At 35.0% G+C, this 22,628-nt stretch overlaps 1 protein-coding gene across 6 annotated transcripts in view; it reads right to left on the bottom strand.

Moving 5' to 3' along the window:
• Positions 1 to 22,628, bottom strand: part of BCAS3 (BCAS3 microtubule associated cell migration factor) — a 570,722-nt gene that overhangs the window by 438,752 nt on the left and 109,342 nt on the right. For all 6 annotated transcript variants that reach the window (XM_060135888.1, XM_060135885.1, XM_060135887.1 and 3 more), the window contains exons 8-9: positions 4,984 to 5,091; positions 2,906 to 2,982 (exon numbers count right to left, since the gene is read on the bottom strand). In XM_060135888.1, coding sequence (XP_059991871.1) covers positions 2,906 to 2,982; positions 4,984 to 5,091 — 185 coding nt within the window. The remainder of the gene's footprint in view (positions 1 to 2,905; positions 2,983 to 4,983; positions 5,092 to 22,628) is intronic.

Raw genomic sequence — 22,628 nt, forward strand, 5'->3', positions numbered from 1 at the left:
TCTCTTCTTCTGCTTAAAGGTATTTTCACTCTTATTTCCACTATAAATGGTTTAATTGAGAAAGTACAGTAAAATCCCATGAAAATATGAAATTTCTGTAATGTGCCAGTTTCTATATTGATCCTGCCAATTGACTCAAGGGCTTTAGGTACTTTCTGTAAGTTAACCCAAGTCAGGACATTCCAAAAACAAATTCTTCTATTGCAAAATCTCAGACTGCAAAATACTCTCCCAGAAAAGCTGCAAAATCATCAATGTGCAAAAACAAAACTCTCTTAAAAAATAAATTGTAATTATAGCCTACAGTGCATAGGGTTTTGTTTAAATCTTCTTATTTGTAGGTCCTTATTTGAAACAAATACATTTCTATCACCCATTAGTTAAATAACAGACATGCTGGTTGAGACAAATTTCACTCATACATAGATATAAACAATTAAAGATACAGGTTATATCTACATGATTTTATGCAAAATTTAATTAGATCATCTAAGCTTAAAAATTACTATTATAATATAAATATAATATTTACTATTATAATATAAATAATACATTGCCCATTTTCTCCAACAAAACAGAGTATTGTGAAAAGCCTATTCTGATTCCAATGTATCAAAATTATTACAAAGTCTATGTCCTTTGACTCTAACTATGAAATACACAAATCTAATTATTTTAATTCTTTCTTTATAATAAAGTTTAATTTTTTCTTTTAAAATTCTATAGTGGGTATTAATCAATGAAAAATCTATAAGGTTTATTTATCCACTAAAAAAAACTAGCATTATTATTTATGCTAGTTTTTTTTTAGTGGACAAAGAATAATAATAATATTATTAACTCTCCATTAGTAACTTACTTACATATATTAACTTCTCTTTAGTAACTGTGACAACTGACTTTATACCCTACCATTTATTACAGAGAAGAAAACTGAAATCTATTGGCAAGTGTAATATTACTTTCAACATGCACAGCGCAGCAGAGCCCAGTGTTTAAATAAGGTTTAAATTTCAAAACATATATTGTCATTTAAATAAACTATCTTAACAAATAATGATTTGAGAGTTCTCCCCAATTTAACACTCAGCTGAGGCAGCAAGAGCTATCTGTGAGTATAAAATTAAAATGGACCTGCAACAGAGATGTCTAACTTTGCAGAAGCCAACACACACATATCTTTGATTAACGATAAACAACAGAAGACTACTGATAAGATGTAAAGACAAATACTCAGGAAAAACTGGCATCTAAACCTGGCTGAAATATTCATACTCTGTTCTAATTCACTCCTCTGTAGCTCACACACCTGGAAGAAATGGAAAGACTCATACATGATTCCTCTATTTCTCTACTTGTTTCAATTTTAATAGTGAGTGATATAATTATAAGGTAATATATTAACGCATAAGATCTGTAAGAATTAATATGCTAAAACAGGCCATGTAATTTTCAAAGCTTACTATATTATATATATACTACATTTTTGAATGAAGATGTTATTAACAAATGTATGCTCCCCCAAAACTTTTAATTTATAGATAAAACAATAAAAGATCCTTCCTGGTAATCTATAATTTAATCATTATTAAAACATCAGTAAATTTCTGATCAGTATGAAATAACTGACTGATAAGTGGGTTAATGTACTCAGTCATTCAAGAAATAGTCATTCAAGAAATAGAGAGCCTACATTGTGCCAGCCAATGTCCTAGGTGCTAGAGATACTAATGTAAATTTGTAAATGGTGTAAACTTGTGATAAAACAAAAATATGTCAATGAACATGATCTCCATTATTATCTCTGTAGATCTCTGAGAGAAAAGATTACAAGATCAAGGAGGTGAGTTGTATTCTTCTTCATAGGCTACAAAATGATAAACTATATATTACAATGAATTATTCATGTGTTATATATAGTATAGTATATATTATATAATGTATGCAATAACATATAGACTGCAAGATATTAACAAGAACATGAGCTCTAACCAGAAAGGAATAATGTCTCCTACTCAGAGCTTAATACATGGATTAACATCTGATGAGTAAGTGTGTAAATAGTTCTGATATTTCAGGAGATGCAACAGTATGATTGGGATTCCCTACACGTAACAAAAATGAGCTCTGTTCCAACAGAACTATTTCTGCAGCATACACATAACAGATTCTCTGAAAAAACAGCTATAGCTTTGATGGTGAGTGTTAAGAGTTAAAATACGAAAGAGTGAAAACTATTGTTTTACTAGGCTGTAGTAAAAAAAAAAAAAAAAAAAAATCTAACTCCAGACAAGGCCCCTGTTGGAATTTCCAGCTTGCCGGACTGCCTTGCAAATCTTGGACTTGCCAGCTCCCACAACTGCATGGGCCAATTTTTTAAAAAATAGATCAACTGATCAAACAATCACTCTCTCTGTATGACTGTGTGTGTGTGTGTGTGTGTGTGTGTGTGTGTGTGTGTGTGTGTTTGGATCCAGAATCTAGGCTTATTTCTGCAAATCCAGGCAGAGTTCTGACAGGTGGGGGAAAGAAGGAGTGAAAGACTGACACATTTCCCTCATGAATGATAATCCAGTTATGTCCACAAGTATGTTATGTTAATTAAGTAATTTAACAACGTAGCTACACAAATCTAAATTAATCACAATGACTCAAGGAAAATATATAAGGAAAAGCTGAGGTATACAACAAGGCTTCCACAGTAATATGAAGAAAATGCACTGTGGGTTGAACACATATACCATAAAATTATATTACTAAATAAGACATCACAGAAACATAAAAATACAGTAACTGAATAAGCATGAAATACTGATGTTATGATTCCAATTAGTCTGCTGATTCTATCAAGTAAGTAGTATAAACTCAATGCATATGATAGGAAATAAATCAAGTTGATACGTACTTGTGACAAAAAATTTTTTTGTGAAAGTACAGCTATCAAAGGCAGCAATTTTCTCCTGCAATACTACGACAAGGATCCTAAAATTAGAGGGAAAAAACCACAAAAGAAAATGTTAATGTGAAATTCTATAAACTGAACTATAAATAAGTTAAATCATCTAGATTTAAGTAAGTATATACCAAAGGAATTTTTAAAAATGAAACGCTTCTTAAAGCATATAGGCTAGAAACATCTGCTTATTAAATGTCAAAATACAGTCACAAAATCCTTAATATGATCAAGATAGACAAGATGAAAGGAAGAAAAGTCACAGGAGAACTACACCTCAAAATAAAATTTCATTTTCATTCATTATAAATCAAATGAACCTATCTTCATTAAGAATGTATGAGATCAATAAACTGCTGGCTATTTACTAAAAGTGTTTTTCCAGTGCTGGCTCAAAGTCATGGAATTAAACATAAAATGGATTTATACAACCTGGCACTTAAAATGATTGCTGAATTTCCCAACACAAGAGCCAAAATGAGAGCGGGAGGGAGGGAGAAAGGGAGGGAGGGAGGGAGGGAGGGAGAAAGGAAGCTCAGATAACTATTATTCAGTGTAAATGAGACATTTCTGATTATTGAAATATTAAAATTAATCAGAATCTGTATTTCTCCCAAAGTTCAAGATTTATAAATAATTAGGGAAAAGTTATAAATTTTCAGAATTAAAACGTATCTGAAATGAAGTTATTTTATAAACTACATTTTAGAGTATTGCTCCTTACAACTGTTGTTAAATATTTAACTACTAGATCCACCCATTTAAAAATGTTGATTTTTAAAATTTATTTTATTTATTTATTTATTTATTTTTGGCTGCATTGGGTCTTCGTTGCTACACATGGCTTTCTCTAGTTGCGGCGAGCCAGGGCTACTCTTCATTGCGGTGCTCGGGCTTCTCACTGCGGTGGCTTCTATTCTTGCAGAGCAAGGGCTCTAGGCACACGGGCTTAAGTAGTTGTGGCTCGTGGGCTCTAGAGCACAGGCTCAGTAGTTGTGGCACACGGGCTTAGTTGCTCCGCGGCATGTGGATCTTCCTGGACCAGGGCTCAAACCCATGTCTGCTGCACTGGCAGGCGGATTCTTAACCACTGTGCCACCAGGGAAGCCCAAAAATGTTAACTTTTAATAATTTAATATATCACTGAATAATTACATTATCCCAGAAATAACATGAGTATACCTCCTATGTCACATATAATTTTGTTTGATGTTATTTTAAGTTTAAATATACATAATAACTAGATCTTCATTATGAATTACACACTATCACTGAACTTTTCTTTGTCTTATTTCATATTTTTGTACTGAATTCAAATATTTTTATCATTAATATCAAAGTCTTGGTCTTTTAGTTTGTATTTGTCAGGTATGTGTTTACCCTTCCTTTTACATTCAAACTTTCTGAGTCACTTTTGAAATATCTCTTTAAAATCTAACCTGAGAGTCTTTTATTATAAAATTTATTTTTTGTTTTCCATGTTCCATGTGTTTGCTCTTTAATGAGATTAATAATTTGCAGCCATGACCTTGATAAGACATTTAGCATCATGGGGCTAGGAAAAATCTAGCTGGTCCCTCTTTTAGCTCCATTGTGAAGTGCAAAAAAATAAGAATATTTAAAAGCCTTTTTTACATTTCAGAAATAAGCTTTGTTTTGATGAATGCTAACAGGAAAATTACATTTCCCATCATAAACCAGTAAACATACAGAAGTACATATATTAAACCAAAAGTTATATATAAAATGTTATGTTATACATATAAAAAGGTTCCTCAAAGCAATATTTAACCTTCATATGTTTGCTCAGGCACTTTTATTCTTTTCCATTTCATTATTTCACTAATGGGTCAAGACAAAAAGTTTGAAAACATTAAGAAATCTTAAGAGCTACTTATATTTGGCAGAATTCCGAAGACATATTTGTGACTTTTTTATTATTATTATATCAAAGTCAATGATAATGGAAATGCACTACGTGCACAGGAGGCATGTTATCTTGCACAAGAAACACCTGAAAAATTGCTTACCTTTTGTTGCAATGGAGATCATAGATAGGTGTTTTAAACTGAATGGACTTGACCATCTCCCCAGTACGAAGTGAATATAAATCCACACAACAGTAAGGTGGACTTGTGCTAAAAAATAAATAAATAAATACATACATACATACATACATACATAAACAAATAAATAAAGACAAAAGCCATTATGTTTTAACAGGTGGGAGGGGCAATAAATTTTCTTACTAACATAATACAAGCAAATTGATTTGGACTTTAATCAACAAAACTAGCAATTGCATAATGATGAAATACTGAAAGCTTTCACCCTAAAATCAGGGATTAGAGAAGAACACTTGAAGAATATGGCCACTCTACTCAACACAGTATAGAAGGTATGTGCATAAGAAATTACTACAAGAAAGAAATAAAGCTGCAGTTATTTGTGAGAATTTGATTGTATAAGTATAAAACCTAGTAACACAAATTGCAATATATACACAGACAAACCCATAATAAAAGACAAACCATTAATATAAGGGTTAATATGTAGATTGATACAGTTCAACCCTAATCAAGAATCTATCAGAAACGAGACCTCTTTCTAAAATGTACATAAATACGCATTCTAAATGATAAGATTTAAATTATAAAGACGTGTTCCTTCATACTAGAACAGATGAAGAGATCAATGTTTTCACCTTAAGAAAGTAGGAAAAGAGCAAGTTAAATCAAATGAAAGTGGAATGAGGGAATGAATAAAATACAACAAATTAATGAAACAAAACTTGAGTAAGCAAAAGAAAAAAGTAAACCCAATTCCTTGAAATAGATAATTTGAATATTCCAGTATCTATAAAAGAAACCAAACTCATAATTTAAAACTTCTTACAAAGAAATCCTTAAAAATGGCTTCATTTGTAAATTCTACTAATCATTTAAACAAAAAAGTTTAGATATTCTACACAAACTCTTTTATAAGATAGGAGTCACCAACTTATTTTATGAGGCCAGTAACACATGATCCCAAAAATAAATACCTCACAAGAAACTACCGATATATTTATATGTCTCATGAATATACATAAAAAATCCTCAACAAAAACATTAACAAGTTGGGACTGCCCTGGTGGCACAGTGGTTAAGAATCCACCTGCTGATGCAAGGGACACGGGTTTGAGCCCTGGACCAGGAAGATCCCACGTGCCACAGAGCAACTAAGCCCGTGCACCACAGCTACTGAGCCTGCGCTCTAGAGCCTGCAAGCCACAACTACTGAAGCCGGCGCACCTAGAGCCTGAGCTCCGCCACAAGAGAAGCCACCACAATGAGAAGCCCGTGCACCGCAAAGAAGAATATAGCCCTCGCTTGCCGCAACTAGAGAAGAAAGCCCGCGCGCAGCAATGAAGACCCAACGCAGCCAAAAAAAATAAATAGGAAGCAGATCAGTGGTTGCCAGGGACCAGAAAAGGAGAGAAGCTACAGAGTACAAAGTGGCATGATGGGTGCCACTTTTAGGGCGACAGAAATGTTGCTGTGTCTTGATTGTGCTAGGGACTTACACAAGTGCATACAATTGGTGAAAGTGGAGATGGGAGAGAATCTAGTAAAACTTGAACTTCAACCTCTAAAATTGACACAAGGCAAAAATTCTTTTCTTAATGTTCCCAACTAATTAATCCAGTCCTCTGCTGAGAAGCAATGAGTTAATAATGAACGAAATCTAACATTTTGCCAGACCAACTGGGAAGGAAAAAACAGCTTGTCACCTTCAATTAGCAGCTCATTATAGCCACAGTACACTAGAAACTTGAATTCTGATCATTTCACTGGCATCCATACAATGTCACAACTGAGATTCTTCCTGCAGAGAGCCTTCAATAGAAGTAGACAAAACAAATGCTGTGAAGGCTCAGTTTAGAGTTGAATGAACAAGATTTGGTAGATCTAAAAATTCTATTTATATATGGAAAAAACCTCTTATTCAATGCCTAATAGAAAAAGATAATTCTTTTAAAATCAGAATTTTCAGAAAGTCACACATTCATAAAGGAGTCATGCTATCTGCCAATAACACAGTTGTGTACACGCCTGACATATCCTTTTGTTCTCTATTTTCTCTCTTTTTAAAAGCCTTGACTATTTCCCTGGGACACAGCAAGACAATCTTAATTTTCCTCATGGGTAGGCTGATGAGAAAGCTTTCTATAACATCAGCAGAATGCATGCCCCATAACAGAAAGGACGTGTGTTATTCTAAAATATAGAAACGAGCTTTTACTTTGTACTCTAGTATACACCAAGCAGTGTCAAAAGCTGTATACAGAAGTCTTCATTAGATTTCTAGAGCTCAAATGGGTTAACATTTTTACAGGTTTGCGCCTGACATTTAAACCTAAAATTGTGACTTCACTTTAAGATAAAACCTAATTAATACTTTAAGGAAAAAAAGTTCGCATAGAAATGTAGAGAATCTAATTTAGAATGTAACTGAATCTATTGCAAGCAAAACCAGAGTTGGAAAGAAAAGCAGAAATGACGTAATTTGTATTATTAAATCGTTGGTTAAAGGACTCTAAACTGTGCCCAGGCACCACTGCCTTTCCAACACATAAATATCAACAGGGGTAATATAAAGTTATTTAGTACTTTTAACGATAAATATATAATAGAAATGAATGCAAATTCTCCTTAACTGACCTTCCCTTTACCTATGTAACTTGTTTTATAGTGAGGAACCAGGACATATATTGAAAATTTTTGCATTGCAGCAATCTGTTACCTGCTGTATACATAACCTATACACATAAAGGAAGTTATAAAGCTTTTATTAGCAAAGGACTAGTCCTCCCAGAGCCAAAGGTATGGAATTTACAGTTCATTTCCGTGAAGAGAGTTGACTACAATTATTTAAAGAGTAAAATTTTTTAAAACTTCCATTACTGAAAGTGAAAAGGTTAAATTAAATATAAAACAAAATAGTTACACTGGATTTCCTAAAAGCAAATCCTGAAACTATAGCATAGAAGATAAACCCAAGAAGAAAACACTAAATGTTTTCATCTAGGTACGTTGCCTATTTCATTATTTCTTACTTTCTCTGTAATCCTTCCCATCACATTTTTTTAAAAGTTTTAATATGCTTTATTTTTTAGAGCAGTTATTGGTTCACAACAAAATTGAGAGGAAGGTACAAAGATTTTCCATATAGTCTCTGCCCCCATTCATGCATAGTCTACCCCATTATCAACGTCCCCTACCAAAGTGGAACATTTGCTACAACCTATAATGACACAATATAATCACCCAAACTCCATAGTTTTCATTATGGTTCACTCTTGGTGTTGTACATCGTATGGGTTTTGGACAAATTTATAACGACATATATCCAACATTACAGTAGCATACAGAATAGTCTCACTGCCTTAAAAATCCTTTGTTCTCTGCCTGTGCATCCCTCCTGGCGAACTCTGATCTTCTTACTGTCTTACTGTATTGCCTTTTCCAGAATGTTGTTTGGTTGGAATCATACAGTATGTATACTTTTCAGATTGGCTTCTTTCACTTAGTAATACACGGTTTTTTTTGGTTTTTTTGTGGGTTTTTTTTGCGGTACGCGGGCCTCTCACTGCTGTGGCCTCTCCCGTTGCGGAGCACAGGCTCCGGACGCGCAGGCTCAGCGGCCACGGCTCACGGGCCCAGCCGCTCCGCGGCATGTGGGATCCTCCCAGACCGGGGCACGAACCCGCGTCCCCTCCACCGGCGGGTGGACTCCCAACCACTGCGCCACCAGGGAAGCCCAGTAATACACTTTTAAAGTTTCCCCCCTTTCTTTTCATGGCTTGATAGCTTTTAGTCCAGAATAGCATTCCATTATCTGGATGTACCACATTTTATTTATCCATTCACCTACTGAAGGACATCTTGGTTACTTCCAAATTCTGGCAATTATGGATAAAGCTGATATAAACACCTGTGTGCAGTTTTTTGGGCAGACATAACTCCTTCGGGTAAATACTATGCAGGACAATTGTTTGACTATGGTCAAAGTATGTTTAGTTTTGAACAAAACTGCCAAACTGTCTTCCAAAGTGGTTTTACCATTTTGCATTCCTACCAGAAATTAATGAGAGCTCCTGTTGCTCCACTTTACCAGCATTTGATATATTCAGTGAACTGAATTTTGGCCAGGTGTGTAGTAGTATGTCCTTGTTGTTTCCCTGATGACATATGATATGGAGCACCTTTTCATATGTTTACTTGACATCTGTATATTGTCTTTGAGGTGAGGTCTTTTGCCCAATTTTTAATCAGGTTGTTCATTTTCTTATTTTTGATTTTTAAGAGCTTTGTGTATTTTGGATAACAGTCCTTTATCAGATATGTGTTTTGCAAGTGTTTTCTCCCATCCCAGTCTGTGTTTTTGAAGAGTGGGAGTATGTAATTTTAATGAAGTCCAAGTTTTATTCAGAAAATTGAATCTGTATAGGACAAACCTCGAAAAATTTCCAGAATGAAGAAGAAATAAGAGATGAAATGAAAGATAGCAGATTATAAAACTGAATATAGAGATTCAATTTATAAAAATTCATAATCCTGAAGAAATTCTACGTCAAGACTGCAGTATCAGTCTCTACCTGACAGTTTCCAGCCTGCTAGCCTACTCTACTTCTTACCTGCCAGCCCAGTCACATAAGCCAATTCCTTGAAATGAAAATCACATGTGTGTTTCTGTATATGCCTGTGTGTACACTGAATGATATACCAGGGAATCTAGAATACAGCACACATGCCCAGAGCCAATGCCGGCTCAACAAAGAACTGTGAAGACATTAGTCTTGCATCTCTGGCTGAGCTTTTGACTGCACAAGCCAGAGGTAAAGGCTACAGCAGAGCTGTAGATGGTATCACTACACACTCAAAGGAGTGTCCCAAACACAGTCTTTACAAAAAGAGTTTGAAAAAGTCAATAAACAGTGTGTGGCTGCAGACCTCAACAAGCAAAACAGCAAACCCTGGGGAGGGGAGGACAATATGACGTTCAGAGTTGCCACATTATGATATTCAAAATGTCCACCAGGGCTTCCCTGGTGGCGCAGTGGTTGGGGGTCCGCCTGCCGATGCAGGGGACACGGGTTCGTGCCCCGGTCTGGGAAGATCCCATATGCCGTGGAGCGGCTGGGCCCATGAGCCATGTCCGCTGAGCCTGCGCGTCCAGAGCCTGTGCTCCGCAACGGGAGAGGCCACAACAGTGAGAGGCCCGCGTACCGCAAAAAAAAAAAAAAAAAAAAAAAGTCCACCATTCAACAAAAAATCGCAAGGCACACAAAGAAACAGGAAGGTATAGCCCATACAAAGAACAAAAATAAACTGAGAGAAACTGACACTGAAGAACCTATATAAAGAATTTAAATCAACTTGTCTTATATATGCTCAAAAAGCTAAAAGAAATTATAGACAAAGAAATAAGGGAGAAAGATGAATTCACAAATTGAAAATATCAATAAAGATACTGGTTCGTTATGAAAAAGGAACCACATAGAATTAATAAAACAGAACAGTACAATAACTAAAATAAAAAAGGCACTAAAGGTTTCAAAAGCCTATCTGAATATCAGAATAGACCAAAGAAAGAATTCACAAACTTGAAAATAAGACGAGTGAAATTACACATCAAAGTAGCAGAATGAAAAAAATGAAAGAAAAAAAAATGAACACAGCTTAAGATTAACAATATAAATCAACTAAACTCAACAAACCTATAGAAGACTCTACCCAATAATGGCAGAATACACATTCTTCTTCTACGTTAGCCACAAAACAATTTAAAAACAATGAAGACAATCTCTCTAACCAAGCTGGAATGACATTACAAATCAAAAGCAGAAGGAAAACTGTAAATTCATGAATATGTGATATTAAACATAGCATATCAAATAATCACCATGTCACAAATATGTGGAATTAAATAATAAACTCTTAACAGTCAACATCACATTAACAGAATGAAAGGGGGAAAAAACAACATGATCATCTCAACCAATACAGAAAAAGCATCTGCCAAAATTCAACACCCTTTCATAATTAAAAAAAAAAAAACAAAACACAGCAACAACAAAAAAAATACAGGAAACTAGGAACAGAAGGGAACTTCCAAATATGATAAAGGGCATTTGCAAAACACTATACTAAGTGACAAAAGACTGAATGTTTTTCCGCTAATATCTGAAACAAGACAAGGATGCCTACAGTCAACACTGTGTTGAAAGATCTAACCAAAGCAATTAGGCAAGAAACTGAAAACTTCTAAATTGGAAAAGAAATAAAACTATCTCTATTCACAGACAACATGATGCTATATATAGAAAATTCCAAAGAATTCATAAAATAGTACTAGAACTGATAAATTGAGGAAAATTTCAGGGTACAAGATCAACATACATAAACCAGCAATTATCAATCCAAAATAAAAAGTTAAGAAAGCAGTTCTAGTTACAATAGCAATGCAATCTCTATCAACATTCCAATGGCTTTTGCAGAAGTGAAAAGCCAACCTAAAAACAAATGAAGTTGTAAGAGGTCCCAAATAAAAAAGAATTGGAGGACTCACATTACCTGATTTCAAAAATTACAACAAAGCTACATTAATCAAAATACTGTGTTACTGACATCAGACATATAAACCAATGGAATAAAATTCAGAGTCCAGAAATAAACCCATACATCTATGATCAATTAATTTTTGAAAAAGGTACCAAATATCTTCAACAAATGGTACTGGGAAAACTGAAGTCCACATGCAAAAAAGTTGGACTACTACCTTAAATCATATATAAAAATTAACTCAAAATGTATTAAAGACCTAAATATAAGAGCTAAAACTATACAAGACGAACATATAGGGGTAAATCTTCATGATCTTGGATTTGACAGTATTTTCAGATGTGACACCAAAAGCACAAGCAACAGAAGAAAAAAAATTATATTACATCAATATTTAAAACTGTTGTGTATCAAAGGGCATTATTTTAAAAAGTTAAAAGACAATAGAAAATATTTGTAAATCATATATCAGATAAGGGTCTAGTATCCAAAGTATATTGAGAACTCTTACTATTCAACATCTAGAAGATAAACAACCCAATTACAAAATGAGCACAGGATGTGAATAGACATTTCTCCAAAGAAGATATACAGATGGCCAACAAGTATATGAAAAGATTATCAAAATCATTGATCAGTGGTGAAATGCAAATCAAAACCACAGTGAGATACTACTTCACACCCACTAGGTTTGTTATAACAAAACAATTGAAAAGGAGCATGTATTTGCAAGGATACAGAAAAAGTAAAACCCTGATCCATTACTGGTGGGAATGTAAAATGGTGCAGCTACTGTGAAAAACAGTCTGGCAGTTCCTCAAAAAGCTAAAGATAGAATTACCATATGATCCAGCAATTCCACTCCTAGATGTATACCAAGAAATGAAAGCATGGGGCTTCCCTGGTGGCACAGTGGTTGAGAGTCCGTCTGCCGATGCAGGGGACACGGGTTCGTGCCCCGGTCCGGGAAGATCCCACATGCCGCCGAGCGGTTAGGCCCGTGAGCCGTGGCCGCTGAGCCTGTGCTCCGCAACGGGAGAGGCTACAACGGTGAGAGGCCCATGTACCACCAAAAAAAAAAAGAAATGAAAGCATATGTCGACAGAAAAACATGTACATGAATATTCATATCAGCATTATTCATAATAACCACAAAGTGGAAACAACCCTATGTCCTTTTTTTTTTTTTTTTTTTTTTTTTTTTTTGCGGCACGCGGGACCCTCACTGCTGCGGCCCCTCCCGCCACGGAGCACAGGCTCCGGACACACAGGCCCAGCAGCCATGGCCCACGGGCCCAGCCGCTCCGCGGCACGCGGGACCCTCCCGGACCGGGGTACGAACCCGCGTCCCCCGCATCGGCAGGCGGACCCCCAACCACTGCGCCACCAGGGAAGCCCCATATGTCCTTTTAAATGATGAATGCATAAACAAACTGTCGTATACACATACAATGTAATATTATTTTGCCTTAAAAAGAAATAAGTTCCAACGATATGACGTTCTGGAAAAGCAAATCTATAGAGACAGTAAAAAGATCTACTACTACCTTCAATAACATTCAGTTGCCTTTTCACTTACTTATTTGAATATTAAATTTCAGCAGTGTATGCTAGAGTCATGATTTACTGTTTACTCTTTCAATCTATCAAATTAATATCTTTCCTTTAAGTACTATATAGACAATTATGTTAAACTAATACACTTTTAAATAAATTTTTACTATTATAAACTATTCTGAAACAAATCTGAGTGGGCTTCCATTTCTCAGGTTCTTCTGTAACACACTAAAATTGTTGATAACCTTTTATTAAGCCAACATACTTTTATTAGGACAACAGAGAGTCTCCAAATAATAAAACTTTTAAAATGCTAAGCATTAAGTACTTTTAATCAAAAAGTTATTTTAATTTTCATTAGTTATACCAGTAATTTTTTCTTAATCGGGGTTACACAGTGAAAAGATTTGACCAAAAATACATAACCACATAATTTGGTTGAGTGACTGTCAGAACTCTCAATCCATGACTTCAGTTAGTTTTATATACAGATAATACTATACATGTTGTAAACATTGGGAAATATTCGACAGTGTGTTTCAGATCCAACAATTACTATTTAAGGGAAAAGTCAGCAATACAGTGAGACCTAATCAAATGAACCACTAAATGGAGCAAGGAGCATGAAATGGTCAAAGAATAGAAATTAAATAAGATCTTTAGGTATGTGCAGTTAAGTATTCCTATTGAAGTACATATTTCCATAGAACATTCAATAATCCCTTTTCTAATGTCAAATGCTAGGTTATTAGCATGTAGAAAATGAGGAATGACCTAGGTATCTTGGGCTTTTTGTGAAGACTTAGAATAATGGAAGAATGATAATGGTGACCTTACACTTTATCTTTGAAATTTAAACACTGATTGAAAATGTTGTATTAGATAGATGCAAACTATCTTTTATGCCTGATAGAAAACAAGAATCACAAATAATATATATTAATCCCCTAAACTTATAACTTTCTATCACAGAGTCACAGAGTCTACTTTTAATTTTTATACTAATTTTTTTCTTAATAGTCATATATTTTTTTAGAATCATAGCCATTTCTTACCCTGGACAATGTTTTCAAAATAGTTTTGGGGGGGACTTTCCTGGTGGCACAGTGGTTAAGAATCCACCTGCCAATGCAGGGGACACAGGTTTGATCCCTGGTCCGGAAGATCCCATATGCCATGGAGCAACTAAGCCCGTGCACCACAACTACTGAGCCTGTGCTCTAAAGCCCGCGTGCCACAACTACTGAGCCTGTGCACCACAACTACTGAAGCCCACAAGCCTAGAGTCCGTGCTCCGCAACATGAGAAGCCACCACAGTGAGAAGCCCGTGCACCACAGCGAAGAGTAGCCCCCGATCACCACAACTAGAAAGCCTGCACACAGCAACGAAGACCCAACACAGTCATAAATAAATAAATAAATTGAAAAAAAAAGTTTTTTTGTAATGCAATACAATAAGCATCACGTTAAAGCAATGTGAGATATGGCTTTTATGACTTGAAAATTCTGAACATTAATAACATTTTCCTTTACAAAGACTTTTATTATTTTTATTCATGATATTTAACAGATTGAACCAAAATTAGGAAAAGCGGAACAAAGTATTTGAGAAAGTGACATTTTCCAAGAATATGCATGTATAAGTGAAACACAAAATAGCAAAGACATCTTAAATCTACCACAAATTGCAAGAAGCATGGAAACACTTATTTTTAAATGGGAAAAAGCTGCACAACCTTCAACATGTGTTACTGAAGCTAATCCTTTAAATATAAGAGGAAACTTTTTGATAGTATTACATTATTTGTATTCTTATCCAGCTGCTAAAGAACAAAAGCCAGTTGGTGGCGTTTTTTTATTAAGTAATTAAAAAGAAAAAGCCAAGAAAATGGAAACTTAACCATATTAAAGACTAAATTTGTGATTAGCCTAGTTAATAATAACATTTTTCTTCTGCAAAGTTCAGAATAAACACTGGGTATTTAAACCCTCCAACACCACTACAAGTTGAGAGAGTGGTACTAACAATGCTTTTACATGAGGAGGTAACCAGGCAAGAAGAAGTAAAGTCTCCACGTGAAAACAGGAGGTAATGTAAAATTGAGGTTGGAATCAGGTGTTCTTCAATAGGGTCATATACTACATAAGAAGCAAAGAGGTAATACACTGTATTTTTTTAATGTAAGATTCTATTATTTGCAATTAAATATGAAGATGATTTAGAAATAGTCTACCTTCATGGAGATATCAAAAAATATTAGTTTTTTTTTTAAGGATAGAGAATAAATTTATAATACAAGTATGTTTAATATACCACAGTGAAGGGCTTCCCTAGTGGCACAGTGGTTCAGAGTCTGCCTGCCGATGCAGGGGACACGGGTTCGTGCCCCGGTCCGGGAAGATCCCACATGCCGCGGAGCGGCTACACCCGTAAGCCATGGCCGCTGAGCCTGCGCGTCCAGAGCCTGTGCTCCACAACGGGAGAGGCCACAACAGTGAGAGGCCCGTGTACAGCAAAAAAAAAAAAAAAAAAAAACACCACAGCGAAAAACAAATGCAATGGAAATTCAAATTATGGAAGAGATGTTACAGGGAACAAAAAAAGTCTGCAGGTTAGTTCATATATCCATATATAAACAATATAAACATTACACAGTTTATACATTTATGAAACTGTTTTTCATTTATGCCTAAATAATCTTTGTCCACTAAAAACTATTCCTAAATACAATACTTAAAATTTTAAGGGACTTCCCTGGTGGGGCAGTGGTTAAGAATCCGCCTGCCAATGCAGGGGACACGGGTTCGAGCCCTGATCCGGGAAGATCCCACATGCCATGGAGCAACTAAGCCCGTGCACCACAACTACTGAGCCTGCACTCTAGAGCCTGCCAGCCACAACTACTGAAGCCCGCACACCTAGAGCCTATGCTCCCAACAAGAGAAGCCACCACAATGAGAAGCCTGCCCACCACTACAAAGAGTAGCCCCCACTCACCACAACCAGAGAAAAGCCCACGGTGCAGCAACGAAGACCCAACGCAGCCAAAAATAAAATAAAATAAAATAAATAAACTTATTAAAAAAAATTTTCAAAAACTTTAGGGTATGGTAGAGATCAGCAAACTACGTCCCAAATCCAACACCAACTGCCAGTTTCACTGGAGTATAGCCACACCCACTTATTTATTTTCTATGGTTGAGTTGAGTAGTTGCCAACTCAACCACAGAGACCACATAGTCCGCTGAGCACTTCATACACGGCAAAAACAAAACAAAACAAAACACCTTTGGGGCTTCCCTGGTGGCGCAGTGGTTGAGAGTCTGCCTGCCGATGCAAGGGACACGGGTTCATGCCCCGGTCCAGGAAGATCCCACATGCCGCAAAGCGGCTGGGCCCGTGAGCCATGGCCGCTGAGCCTGCGCGTCCGGAGCCTGTGCTCCGCAACGGGAGAGGCCACAACAGTGAGAGGCCCGCGTACCGGAAAAAAAAAACACCTTTACGTGTTGAGGAAAGTACAAAAGTAATTCAACGGATTAAGGCTAATATCTTGAAAAAATGATGAAGTAGCAAAGAACAGGGAAAAACCATGACCTAAACCTGATACATTATACAAAAAATAACACAAAGGGGATCATAAATTTAAATATAAATGTAGGGACGTCCCTGCTGGTTCAGTGGTTAAGAATCCGCCTTCCAACGCAGGGGACATGGGTACGATCCCTGGTCGGGGAACTAAGATCCCACATGCCGTGAGGCAACTAAGCCCACGCGTCACAACTAGAGAGCCCACATGCCGCAACTACTGAGCCAACGTGCCACAACTAAGACCCGACACAGCCAAATTAATCAATTTAAAATGGGGCGGGGGGAGACACCTTTACTGACCCCTGAAATATAGTTCTCCATTTCTAGTGTAACTGGGTTGCTTTACACTGTCTTTCTCAGGGGTCTTTTAGGTATGTGCTTCAGTTGAGGGGGATATGAAGTGAGCCTGAGTTCCTGAAATATAGGAACTCTACAATAATATATCTTGGGATTAAACATTCTGATGTTTGGCATTTCCTCCATTGCATTACTTTGCTTCTCTTATTTGGGAAATATGCAAATGTTCTAATTTTCTTCCCATTTTGCTCAAGCTCTCATTCAGTTTTCTGTCTAGTCTTCCTTCTCCACCTTCTAATTTCTTTGTCAGTTCTACGATGAATTTGTGGAGCTATGTCCTTCTGGTTCTTCCCATAGGTCATGTCTCTCATATTATCTCACCCTGTCTTCCCTAAGTTCTTGTATGTCTGTTTTGTACTCTTTCTTTATAGAAATAATTGTGAAATATCTATTTACAATTATGAACTACTCCATGGCAATATTATTCTACTGACTGGTCTTTACTTACCAATAACTTTTCACTAAGTTATTTTCCATTTGTCCATTTCATGTAAGCTTTCAAAGATAAAGGTGATCCTGATATTGCTTACTATCTTTAATGACCATAAGATCTGTAGTAATGCCCACTCTTAATATTGGTGATTTGTGTGGTTTTCAATCAGTCCTACTAATGATGTTTTCAAAGAACTAGTTTTTGACGTAACTGATTTTCTCTGTTGTTTGTCCATTTCCTTTCATTAATTTCCATTTATTATTTTCTTCCTTTTACTTATTTTAGGTAAACTTGCTCCTCTTTTTTAGATGCTTAAGGTGAAAGGTTTTAGACCTTCCTTCTTCCAAACATGAGCATTTAGCACTATAAACATCCCCTGTCTCTGCTTTAGTTACATTCCATTTTTCATATGCTGTGTTTTTTCAGTCTTTCAATTCAAAATCTGCTCTATTTTCTCTCGATCTCTGCTTTACCCATTGTTTAATTTCCAAACACTGTACAGGTTTTACAGAGAGATGTTTATTACTGAATTCTAACTTAACTGCACTGTGGTTATAAAACATTCTCTGTTTTTGAGACTTGCTTTATCACCCAGCATATGGTCAGTCTTGGTCAATGCTGTATGTACAGTATGTGGATATAGTATTCTATAAATATCAGGTGAGTCAAAATGATGTTGTAGTTGATATCTTCTATATCCTGACTGATTTCCTATCTCCTAGTTGCATCATTTACTAAAAGAGGATTCCTCATCTCTAACTTTAATTGTTGATTTCTCTATTTTCCTTTCAGCTGTAATAGTGCTTCATGTATTTTTAAAATTCATATTTTTTCAACATATTTGAATAGTCATTTTTTAAAAGATTGAACATATTCAAGGAAGAACAAATGTCTGCCAGTCATCTCCTCTAAAGAAATAAATACTAAATAATAAAATACTCATTACACATGAGTAGGTATTTTTATAATATATAAGTATGGTTATCTAAGGCAATTCCAAATAAATTGGATTAAAGTTCCAGTGAAGTAGGAGGTATGGTACTCTGCTGGAAATAAAAGAGCTTTAAACAAAGTTATGAATGTTTGGAACAGCTAATCTGTCATCTTCTACTCCATCTGTTTATTAAATATATACGCCTTCTAATACGAGTTTACCATCCAAATCTAAATAGTTCAACTATTCTGACTTCTGCTAAGAAAAGTAAAATTTTCAGTAGATAAAAGGTCAAAGTGCAATCGTTCAAGAATAGAGCAAAATCCTCTGAATCTCCAAGAGATGAGATGATCAAGCCTCATTTCCCAATAACACAAAGGACAAGTTTGTCAACCTGTCAAATATCTCTTCAAAATGCAAAATCTAAGGATCTACCTCCCCCAAAAATAAATATCAATAAGAATTAGAACATTTTAAAACCTCTCAACTGGTTTTAACTAGACTAATGAGGTACAAGTGAAATATATTCTAACAAATAAATCTGCCTCTGCTATTCACAAAGTAAATATTATAATTAGCCATAATTGCAGTACAACTATTATACTGTATTCTTTGAAATTAATACTTCAGGATACTAAAATGTTACTTTGGGATTGGGGGAGGGAAAGATTGGGAGTTTGGGATTAGCAGATACAAACTGTTATATTTGGATGGATAAACAAGGTCCTGCTATACAGCACAGGGAACTAGATTCAATATCCTGTGATAAATCATGATGAAAAAGAAATATGTATAACTGAATAACTTTGCTGTACAGCAGAAATTAACACAACATTGTAAATCACTACACTTGAATAAAATTTTTAAAAAATAAATAAAATCTTACTTTGTAATCCCCAATGTAAAAGAAGATCAGTTTTTCTTAATAGCAGAAAATTAATAAATTGTTCATTATTTTATAATTTTTGAAGATATATGAATTTAGGGAGTCTAAATTCTACTACAACCCGTTGTTTCCTTTTCAGGGACAACATACTCCTCCATAAGGGAAACCACTGGCAGAGGGATACCGAAAAACAGAGGCAAAAAAGTTAAGTTAAAAATTAAAATTTTACTTAATGGTTAAGAAATGGATCATAAATACAGTTCCCTAAAAAAAAAAGTTAATTTTGAGTCATGATATTGTAAAGAAACTTTGAAAACTAAAATAATATACTAAGAAAAATTTGTATATTCTTTAAGACAGAAGCAATAACACTCCAAACAAAAACAAAGCAAAATCTTGCTTGAATTTATTTCCCTAGAAAGCAAGGTAATTTGTGAAATGCTCATCTGTCATGATAAACAAAGTATATACAGAAGCATTTGCATATTAACAGATAAATATAACCATAGTTTAACTGAAAAACATGGGATACTGGAAATGAGAGCACTAAGTCTGGTTCAATTCACAAAAAAGATGTTAATTATACCAACTTCTGCCAAGCAAGCACAGACATCAAATATGCTCTACTGCATAAAAGCGTACCTGGTTTTATTATTCCAGTGTTACCCTAAAACTTCACCAATGTGCATGAAGTTTGCGTATGAAATCAATACAAACCAACATAATAAACATGTCAAAGAAGCCAACAGATCATTACAGCATTTGAGACACACTGAGAAATTTAAACAAGCTAAAGCTAATAGATTATATGCAATCTATTTCTGAAAATCAAGGAATACCAAAACTTACCAAAAGATATTTTAGAAAAGGATATGTGTAAAAACTTATTACTTCTGATATTTCCCTTCTTCATACTTAAAATGACAACAGAAAATCTGAGCCCTTGCATTTATATATTTTTTAGAAGGTGCCTATATTGTTCTAAATCAATTCTTCTAATTTGACTTACTAAAGCACAAGAAAATCATTATTTGTACACTGTAGAGTATGTCTGTTTGAAACTTGTGAGGAATATTTACATTCCATAATACCTGATAAAGCCACATGATTGTCCTTTCTTTTTCCTGTGGTATCAGGTTTAGAAAAAAAAGCAGATGACCCTTTAAATACTTATAATAATATGCAAGGTTATTTTATAGTGAAGTATAAACTGAACTGCAACAACTCCAAATGCCATATAGATATGGTTAAAACTTAAAAGTCATTTTCCAGTTTGAACAGTATCATTACTATGAAAGATTACTTTTCTTAGTAGTTAAAACAAAAACGTTTTTCTAATTTGACTGCTCTTATAAAGGTAGGTGGAATGGGGCAGGGGGTGGGGGGATGAGAGGAATCAAACAACAAACAAAAGTTGTGAAATACACATATTACATCCAAAGTGGCTAATTATAATTTTGAAACAATATGTTAGAAGTGAAATGTATAACTGCCTTCCACTAATTAAAAAGTTTTTATAAAAATATATAGGGGAAGAAAGTGAAAATAAATTATTTGTAACATAATTTTGAAACGTTGGTAATTCAAAGAAATAATCCTCATTCACAATTTACAAATAAAACTACTATATGAATGGTCACAGAGGCAGATATACAAAATGCAAAATACTAAGGTTATACTGGAGCAATCTGTAACCACAGCTTAACCACAGCAAGATGTGAATTTTTGATCCAAACTTGTAAGAAATTTTATATTTCATTATGAGGAATAAAAATTCTCTTTCTTGCCCAGGATCAAGAAAACTAACAACATACTAATTAAAGCTATCTATTCAATACCTAAATAAAAGACTGCCTAAATAAATTTCTTCCCAAGTGAAACCATGAGTATATTTGCCTTACAAAACAATAGTGCATAATTGTGTTTTTCAAGAATTATATAAAAGGTTTTAAGAAGATTAGTAAAGGGCTGGAACTGGAGATACAAGTTAGTACAGATGTTCATATGACACAAGGGCAGACTAATTGAAATTCAGATTGTTTTAGAATACATAAAATGCAAGGTCAAAGTATTTATCCTATATATAGTATAGAAACACTAACTTTAAAAGAAAAGGATGAAAAGCAGGTGGTGACAGATGAATGGAAAGAAGTTTCAGAGAAATTAAAGGGAAATGTCTCTAAGGTTCTGGTCCCTGTGGGATGGAGAGTTAAAAATGGAAACTGGAAATTCCCATTTCAACTTCCAGGATTAAGCAGTTTAATAGTTATCAGTCTGATGCTCCTAAAGTGGTTAGGCTTTATTTTGAAAAGCATACTTTAAGATCTAAATTCTCCTCAGAAATGGGCAGAATGTTTCTTCTCCCTCACCAAAAATAACTTCTTTACATTTTGAACTTAGATTTTTAAATAAAGGAGAGACTTAAAAAAAAAAAAAAGCATATCTCAGGCAAGGCTCAGTTCACTGGATCTATGTCACATTGATTTATAACAGTTATTTCTTAGGGGGAAAAAAGCACACACAGATGCAAACAATTACTCTATTTTTGTAGGCAACAAGTGAGGTGGGTGGTAACTGAGAAATTTTTTTAAAATCCTGTCACAACATTCTGCTTTTTCTTAAGAAACCCTCCTCACACAACAAACGTTTGCCACATCAGAGAATTTCCAGGGCCCGAAGCACCACTTTGATTCCAGACCGCTGCAGGCATTAGCAGGAGGTAATTAGGGTAAAAAGTTCAGCCACAGTTCCATGTCTAGAGTCCTGCCAGAAATAAATTTCCTCTCTGTTCACTGGTTTCTACTGTACCCTCCCTAAGAATCATATTGAAAACACATTTATCTTTGTGGAGTTTGTTCCTCTTCTAATTAACGTTATGGCGTTTACAGTGTTTAATAATTTAAAACGTCCCCCATCGCGGCAGTTTTGTCTTTAACAGTGGAGGGGTGCATTATCATTTTTCCTATACTGCTGCTTCATTTGACAAGTGACTCACAGAAGTATGCAGTGCAGCTGTTCTCATCAAGCTCTCTGGTCATCATAAACTTTACTTTTATTTCCTTGTTTGAAAAAGGTGCATGGACGAAACTGACAAACAGATGCATTCAGTATGTGCTCGCTGAAATTTTTTAGGGAAATGAAGACTAACAAGTAAACAGAGTTAGAATAAAATAGGAAATGTTACTTTAACACACACAAATTTATTATATTTCATATTTCTACAGAGCTAAATACAAACTGTATATTTAAATAAGTGATAAAACCTAAATACACCACATGTTTAAGCACTTAAAAGTTTTTGTAAAAAACTCC

This window comes from Lagenorhynchus albirostris, chromosome 20 (assembly GCF_949774975.1).
Source record: "Lagenorhynchus albirostris chromosome 20, mLagAlb1.1, whole genome shotgun sequence".
NCBI lineage: Eukaryota > Metazoa > Chordata > Mammalia > Artiodactyla > Delphinidae > Lagenorhynchus > Lagenorhynchus albirostris.